Below are 8,367 nucleotides of genomic sequence, written 5' to 3' on the forward strand. Positions count from 1 at the left end.
TGATTTTTTTTTGTGCGGTTGAGTCGAAAATTCAACTCTTTTACTATTAGCTTTTAGTAGTCCCACTAAAGGAGAGGGGAAGAAAAAAGTAGTTTTTAAGAAATGATACCATCCACTTTCTTTCCAGCAACTTTGATTGGCAGATCAAATGCTACAGTTTAATGCTGATTACAAATACTACTATATGGGATTGAACCTTTTTGCCATTATATACAAGCTGGTGAGTAGTCAGCCTCTATCAATATTATATTGTACTACCTTATTTTAGGCAGGTGCTTTACAAGGTTCTCTTGTTGCTAACATTTAATGATTTTTGGCATTGCTTCTCTTTTTGGGCAGTTGTCAATATCTTGCTGCATATCTTGCTGTGTCGGTGGTTATTTTAAGTGTGGGATCTTTCTGCAACCTGCTTAGTTCATTTTCAATGAGAGGAATTTGCATGGTTCTTGAAAAGAAATTGTGAATTTCAGAGTAAAAGGTTCAGGATACAAGCACTCCAAGAGGTATATTCATCCTTAATTCTTGCTTCCCTTTGTTGCCTTGTCCAATTGTCAGTTGATGCTTAATGTAGATTAATGGAAATTTTCCACTATTAAGGTTAAACCCCATACAGATAATTTCACAACAGATAGTAGATTGTGCTAGCTATTTTCAGATAATAACCAGTGCTACCATGTCCTATAGAGTTCAGATCACTAATCAAATCTTGAAGTTAGACAGTTTATGTGTCATATTTGATACTGATAAAAACAATGGCTACAATGGGGGAACACAACAAGTTCAGTGATTTGTTTTTGTAAGCTTTCTACCATCTTGACTTGGTAGGAAAAAAGATCTTGACTTGATAGGACTATCAGTTGCTATTATCTTTAAGCTTTGAAGTAGAGTTTTATTTGTTTCCTTACTCTCAAGATTTCACTCTGTAGCAGGACATGGGGCTACAGAAGAATTATGAAGATTTCAAAAGACAATTACTGGGCAGTGAACATCAAAATTCCTCCGAGGAAAAGAATAATGTAAGGAGCTTGTTTACAAGATTTTCAATTGTGCTGATTGTTCTCTTAGTTATTTACCTTAGTGGCTTTAAAGTTTATATTTAACGCAAAAGATGATATCCGGCTGTGTAATTATCCTGTTTCATAGAGAGAAAAGAAAGTGTTAGCAAGATAAGCTGGAGAGACTGAAACATAAAAGGTAGAAAAGAAGAGACTGAAATAGATCCTTAACTGTCAATAGATTGCAAGCTGAAGTTAATTTAATCAATCAATGTCAGACTAGTTGGATCGTCTATAAGAATCCTCTCTATCCATTTATGCTAAAGTTAAGCGTGAGCTTTTAATTAAATCGACTTTTGCTCAGCTATTTCTTTTCTTATTACTGTTTGCTTCCAGACTAAGCATGAGGATCTGATTAAAGAAGTTGCTCTCTTGGAGCTGGAAATTATGTATTTGGAGAAGTATCTTCTTTCAATGTACCGAAAAACATTTGCTAAGCGGTTAGAATCACTGTCCATAAAGGATGAAAGCACAAAAACCAATTCAGCTCCCAAAGAAAGGAAATTTTCGGAAGTCAAGAAGCACAACAGCAAAACCAAGGAAAATCCAATCACTAATACTAGTCCTTCTCTTCCCCCTTTGACTAATCCACCAGAAGAGTGTAACGAGACACCGGGAGATCCAAGCCTAGTTGATAATACTGTTGTGAGATGTCACTCATCACTGTCTCACACTGCTGCTTCTTTCAAACCTTCACCTCTTGTTGGAGTTCTTGCTGATGCTGTTGATTCATACCATTCCTTGCCTTTATCAATGCTGGAGGTAAGCTATGCTACGGAAAGCTGTGTGTTTTGCGCTTTGAGATGCCACCTATTCTATCTTTAAATTGAGATCTGCTAAACTGCTGCGTACGATATCTGTTTAGCTAAGCAGATCACTTTGTTTGGGATTTTTTCATTTTTGTCCCCCGACCGAAATTAATTGCAGGCGCTAGCCAATGTATATGATCAGTATATTGTATGTATATTCATTTATACAATATGTATATTTACACTTACATATAGAAAAATATATATTTGCTGGCTATTTTGTAAATTAGATCATGAAAGGAATTGGACTGTAGTTATCTCTTTGTTTTTTTAATTCATAGTACTCCTGCATTAGGAAAAACACAGTGAGACTAGACTTATAGTGCTATTATCTTTTTGTGAAGCAACTAACAATAGCAAATTGGATCATGTAATTGCAACCAGCATGCTCAGGTATCAACTTCAAATTGGAAAGCGGGGGAACATTTTGTTAACGGTTCTTCAAATCATTTTCATGATCCCCCAAACCAGCTGTCTGAAGAAATGATTAAGTGTATTTCAGCCATATATATTCAGCTTGCCGACCCCCCTTTGTTCAGCTATGATTACCCATTCTCTCCAATCTCATTATCATCATCCGCGTTGGAATCTTTTCCTCATGGTCAGAATGATATAGGAGCTTTACAAAGTGAAGAAAGTTCTTCTAATTCAAGACTGAATAACCCTTTTCACCTTAAAGAGCCAAGAGAATTTAGTGGATCTTTTGTCACAACGACTGAAGTGCAAGGACTTTGTCGAGATAAACGGAGCTTAGATGGTGTAGAGCGCATGTTACAACATTTTAGGTAAGCTACTACCTCAATTTGAAAGAATTAACATATGTAACCTATAGTGTTTCAGTAAGCTTGCTGATTTTCTTAAGTGCTGAAAGGTCTTACAACTTGCGAATACAGGTATCTAGTCTCGAAGTTGAAGGAAGTTGATCCTAGAAAAATGAGGCATGACGAGAAGCTGGCTTTCTGGATTAATGTCCACAATGCACTAGTGATGCATGTAATAACATATCTGTAGCTAAAAGATCTTTGAAGATCGTTTACTGCATATCAGGACGTGAAAAGTTACTAACGAGTTTATATGTATTGCAGGCGTTCTTGGTTTATGGGATTCCACGAAGTAATCTCAAGAGAGTATCTCAACTTCTCAAGGTCATAACAGTGTGAAAAATTATTTAGGTACTTCTGAATCAATCTTTGTACTGAGGTGGTTTATGTAACTTGGAAAATTTTATGTTTCAGGCTGCTTATAACATTGGAGGGAATACAGTTAGTGTTGAGATGATTCAGAGTTCTATACTAGGATGTCGATTGCCCCGTCCAGGTCAGGTAAATCCCATTCTTGCTTTTGTACTTGGATTCAGTCCTCTGATTCCCTCTGCTTCATGCATAATGGATCGTCCATTAGACTCATGAATCTTATCTACTACAAGTAGTTTTAACTGTTCCACTCGCTCTGTATGTTTTCAATGGGGCTTATTGAACTTAATATTTCCTGCAGTGGATTCAATCATTGTTCTTTCCAAAACAAAAATTTAAGGCTGGAGATGCAAGAAAAGGATATGCGATAGAGCACCCAGACCCTCGCCTACGTTTTGCTCTATGCTCAGGATGCCATTCTGATGCTCTGGTATGCGCAGATTCTATATATTTTCTTGGTTGAAATAGCTGTATTTTTATGGGATTTTTTCATTTTTGTCCGTCCAAAATTAATTACAGGAGCTAGCCAAAATATTCAAAACATAGACACTAATTATGTATACTATTTGGATGTTTATGTATATTGTATGTATATTTATGTATACAATATGTATATTATATGTACATTTATAAATATACAAAACCTATATTGCTGGATATTTTGTAAATGGATCACCGAAAGGCATTGGGCTATAAATATCTTATCTTTGTATCTACATTTCAGTGATTTGACCAAAACCATTGACATCATTTAGCATCTTGTTTCCCAAGTCGTTTAGGGGGATTCATTTTCTTTTGGATCGAGTTCATATAACATAAAAGAGAAGAAATTATCTTTCTACTTTGATGCCTGTCTCGTTTTGTGTGGAGTCTCATTTGATAAAAATATGTCCAGCTCCGGTTGTACACGCCCCAGAGAGTGTTCGAGGAGCTTGAAGTGGCTAAAGAGGAGTACCTTCAAACAAATACAAGGGTACACAAGGAACAAAAACTAGTTCTCCCAAAGAATGTGGAATCTTATGTGAAGGAGGTCGATTTGTGCCCTTCTGGTTTTATGGAAATGATAGAGCTCGCATTGCCTGCACATTTCATAAAGAAATATCAAGGGAGAATATGGAAGAAAATTGAGTGGATTCCTCACAACTTCACTTTCCGTTACCTAATTTCGCATGAATTGGTTGAGTCTGTCATATCCTTCTGATCGAGTTCTCTGTCATTGGATTTGAATGACAATCAATCACAATAAGTGAATCTATAGGAAAAGTTGATCAGAAGGGTATGAAGAATGTATATTCAAGATCCCATTTTAGCTACCTTAGCTGAAACAGGTTTGAGAGCAACCGGGTGAAAAGAGGCAGAGTTTAGCAGATGGTTTTTGAGCTGCTGACTGAGAAATGGCATAGATTTAACCCTTGTTACAGGATCCTTCAGTTGTCTTGACACACTCGTATCAACAGGCGTGACATATACTTCATGCGGTTTTTCAAGGTACACTAAAACTGGCATGGACTTGTACCGGATGCTTAAACACATGCGTATCCAATATGTTGTACATAGTCGATCGAGTCCATGTAATATAATGTGTGATTCAACTGTCATTTTCTCATTGTAATGGTTGAGTTTTGAATATTCCATGTGAAACATCTTTTGGTTTGAGCAGTTGATCTAGATGGGACATGTATGCGAAAAGCCCAAACGGCAGCATATACTGTCATGGAAGGCAATATATTGAAAAGCCTTATTCTTCCAGTTTAGTTTCTGTTTGTTCTGTTCTCTGTCATCCTATTCTCTCCATTCTGCACTTTGTCTTAGCACATGAAAAGGCAGAACAGGTACATATAGCCACTGCAGCTGCAGAGCTGAAATGGGATGTTAGGTGGGACAATTTTAATTTAACTCTTTAGCTAGCCATGAAGATTAAGTTGAATATAGCATGACGTCATATCAGGTTGTCATGACGTGTATGTTACAGTTCTGAAATGTAAAATTTTTCTTCTTCTTTACTTGTAGCTGGGAAATCATGATGGTCCGGTATTATTTTTGATTTAATATATATATGCTTATCCAATAAGATTGTCAGGTTGAATATAACATGAAGTCATACCAGTCTGTTATGATTTGCATGCCATGTACAATTTTAAAATATTCGGAGTATATGATTTTCTCTTATTTATTTGTAGCTTTAAAATCATGGCAACCTGGTATGCTCTGTCAATAATATCCAACTGGACAACTAGGTTGAATATAAAATAAAATTTTCCTTTCTTCATTTTTCCTCTCTCATCTCACCCGTCTCTCTCTCTTCCCCGTCAACATGCAGTGCCCTGAAACATTGCAGAACCCTTTTCACTCTTTGACCTCTTCTGCGATCTATCCATCAAATTCTATTGCTATCCCATGAATACCAAGAAATTAAACTAGTTACATTTTCGCTGTCACATCATCACTTTGGAGGATTTTAGTTTTACTATGAATGAGAATATAAGGTTCAGAGGTCGAGCGCAAAGTTGGAAGTGTGTAAATGACTTTTCTGTACAGATTTAGAGTATATTTTATGTGTATCTTTCCGTTTTCACGAATGTTGTTGAATGCCTATATGGCAAATCAAATTAAACCTGAACTTATTTATGTAGTAGCAAGAAGAAGTAGTGATAAACAATAATCAAACGCAATTTATTAACAACCTTGAACAATGAAGCAATTTCGCGTAACGAAACAAAGAAATTAAAAAATGAAACAAAAAATTGTTCATAATAGATGCTCCTAACAATGTAAACCTAAAAAATATCCTCACTCTTCAAGAATCACACTTAAGTTAGCAGTAAACTTGTTTTGTTTGCACGCTTCCTTGTGATCATGCAGCCTCGAGTACTTGACATTTTCTCCCTCATGAAAAAACATCAAGGGATCATTTTTCATCCTACAAAAACCACATGAACTCTTTCCACCACTTGTTTTTATTGCTTCAATTGCTTTAACGGCCAAATTAGCCATGTCCTCTGCCTGAAGGCGTTGTGTCAACCAATTCATTGGCAACTCGAAGTAAAGCTTACCAAGCAGAAGCTGGTCGTTATCACCAAGTGCTGTAACATATTCATCAAATTCCATTTCATCTGAATTACATATAAAAGTAGTGGCAGCAGAGTTTTCTAAGTTAGAGACTTTAATAGGAGAGAAGAATTCTTCGAGCTCGCCATCTAAATGGACTAATTTAGCAGTGGCTTTGGACTTTGATTTGCAAGAACCACAATTGCCCATTATTCCCCCAATCAATTAATTAACTCTAATGAATACAATTAATAACGTACAGACCATAGGGGTTATAGTTGATATATTGTTGAAAGGGATGGTGAATAATTCGTTTATTGTTTGCTTTGTTCCTAATTTTCTTTCTTGTCGCGTAGAAATTGCCGGTGGTCTATGGAATATTCATATTCGGCTACGACAACTAACAAAACCTTGTTAGTCCAGACAAAAGAATACTACCAAGTTCAACTAAATTAAGAGTAGCGACCACTGAGGGGTCGTTTGGCAGCTGGTCAGAATTATGCAGATATTAGAAATACATGGATTGATTATGAGAAAATCTATGTTATTATTTTATGTAGGTATTAGTTATGCAGGGTTTAGTTATTCATGTATTAGCTATTCCACCTTTTGAAGGATTCATAGATTCCCTCATAACTTATGCATGAATATTAGTTATGCGGAATTGCAAATCAAACACCGTATCAAATTTTATCGTGAATACTTTCATGCTTATTACCAAACACGGTATTACTTATGCAGGATTTTAAAATATACATGAGTAATTTACTCCTAACCAGATACCAAACGACAGTGGTAGCTGGTTAGAGTTATGCAAGTATTAGTAATATAGGGATTAGTAATGAGGTACCTATGTATTATTTATGCAGGGTTTAGTTATTCATGTGTATTAATTATTTCATCTTCAATACATAGATCCCTCATAACTTATCATGTATTAGTTATGCAAGTTTCTAAATTACAAATCAAACACTGTATTACGTGTGTTGACTTTTATACAACGCAAAAGAATGCTACCAAACGTGTTATTACTTATACAGAATTTAATACACGAATAACTTAGCTCCTAATTAACCAACTACCAAACGACCCCTAATATAATAAGGATTCTATTGAAAATAAGGCATTTCATTAAATTTTTTCCTTCAGCAATTATTACGGTGTTTACTTTTGTATTCTTATCTACTGGATTTGAATCTTTCTTTTTTATAAGTGTAGTCAGATCACTTAAAATCTTCCATTTGTCTTGACATGTTTACTGATCTTTCTTCTTAGGGTATAATTTTGTTCATGTTTTAGGAACTAAATAACAGTGTCTAAGCATCAACAACTCTTAAGCAACTTTTTTCTAGCTTAATCTTTGTTGAATCGACGATAATCTAGCGATCAAGCAATTACAAATCAAATTATAATGTCACGTTTTGAATTCTGATCTAATTGAGTTTTTACTCTTCCCCATTAACTAGATTCTTTTTTTTTTTTTTTTTTTTTTTATTTTTTTTAAAGAAACCTATTATATTTAGTCCAAAAATAAAATAGAGGAAGGAAAATAAAAGGGTAATTTAGTAGAGTATTTTCCACATGGACTATAGTCAAGCCTACAAGATGTTGGAAAAGTTTTACCATGTGCCTCACATAAAGGACATTAATTGTGTAAAAATGGATCCACATCTTACACTTTCGGGTCCATAAATTATGAACCACCTTTTAATCTCACAAAAAAAAAAAAAAAAAAAACCTCACAGAACATATTAAATTTTTTCCAAGATGTTGGATCATGGTCAAGAATCAAGAGGAGCAGTTTTTTTTCTTCGTTTTGTTAACTTTATTTATTTTATTTTATAATTTATTTTGCTTCCTTTAGGTAGATACAAAAAGACATTGTCGATATGATAGGTATGACAGGGTATAATGTAACAACAAAGGGAAAAGTGTCAAAAATAAAATAGAGGAAGGAAAATAAAAGGGTTATTTAGTGGGAAGAATTAAGCGAAGGTGTCGTTTAAGTTTAGAAATTACTAGAGGTGACTTGTAGGGACCACATTAAGTCAAAACCCAATTAAATTTGGGATTAAGAAAATTGGGGTTGAAAATGTATTTTGCCAAACTTGTTAATCTTTTATAAAATACAAAAGACCCCAAACCATTTAATCCAACCCCCATTTATTTCAAACTCAACATCGGTCCATATCAAACCACACGAACTTCATTCAAAACACACGATCATCTGTTGCTCCTTCAAACTTTCAAGTTCAAACCCAC

General features: G+C 34.9%; 2 protein-coding genes across 4 annotated transcripts; one reads left to right on the forward strand and one right to left on the reverse strand.

Annotated features, from left to right (window-relative positions):
* The first annotated feature begins 226 nt into the window (after positions 1-226).
* LOC132049976 (uncharacterized) lies at positions 227-5,060 on the forward strand. Of its 3 annotated transcripts, none has more exons than XR_009413199.1 (9): positions 227-503; positions 930-1,016; positions 1,392-1,817; positions 2,249-2,649; positions 2,758-2,857; positions 2,950-3,009; positions 3,100-3,181; positions 3,359-3,487; positions 3,953-4,091. XR_009413199.1 is itself a non-coding variant. In XM_059440977.1 (9 exons), exons 2-9 carry the CDS (start codon positions 933-935, stop codon positions 4,256-4,258), a joined length of 1,593 nt encoding a protein of 530 aa, XP_059296960.1. In that variant the 5' UTR covers positions 227-503; positions 927-932; the 3' UTR covers positions 4,259-5,060. The 3 variants fall into 3 exon arrangements, 2 of the variants coding, with proteins under 2 accessions (XP_059296960.1, XP_059296959.1); XM_059440977.1 differs by having other exon boundaries at positions 927-1,016; positions 3,100-3,186; positions 3,953-5,060; XM_059440976.1 differs by having other exon boundaries at positions 3,100-3,186; positions 3,953-5,060.
* A 787-nt stretch (positions 5,061-5,847) lies between these two features.
* LOC132048744 (uncharacterized) lies at positions 5,848-6,315 on the reverse strand. The gene has a single exon (XM_059439432.1). It carries the CDS (start codon positions 6,313-6,315, stop codon positions 5,848-5,850), a length of 468 nt encoding a protein of 155 aa, XP_059295415.1.
* Positions 6,316-8,367: the final 2,052 nt, after the last annotated feature.

The sequence above is a fragment of the Lycium ferocissimum genome, chromosome 3 (genome assembly GCF_029784015.1).
Source record: "Lycium ferocissimum isolate CSIRO_LF1 chromosome 3, AGI_CSIRO_Lferr_CH_V1, whole genome shotgun sequence".
Classification (NCBI taxonomy): domain Eukaryota; kingdom Viridiplantae; phylum Streptophyta; class Magnoliopsida; order Solanales; family Solanaceae; genus Lycium; species Lycium ferocissimum.

Bases quoted from the DNA above. Each gene is read 5' to 3' on its own strand.
- LOC132048744 (XM_059439432.1), bottom strand. From the start codon at position 6,315: ATGGGCAATTGTGGTTCTTGCAAATCAAAGTCCAAAGCCACTGCTAAA.
- LOC132049976 (XM_059440977.1), top strand. From the start codon at position 933: ATGGGGCTACAGAAGAATTATGAAGATTTCAAAAGACAATTACTGGGC. The intron at 2,650-2,757 runs GTAAGCTACTAC...TTGCGAATACAG, and splicing joins CGCATGTTACAACATTTTAG to GTATCTAGTCTCGAAGTTGA. The intron at 3,488-3,952 runs GTATGCGCAGAT...AAATATGTCCAG, and splicing joins GATGCCATTCTGATGCTCTG to CTCCGGTTGTACACGCCCCA.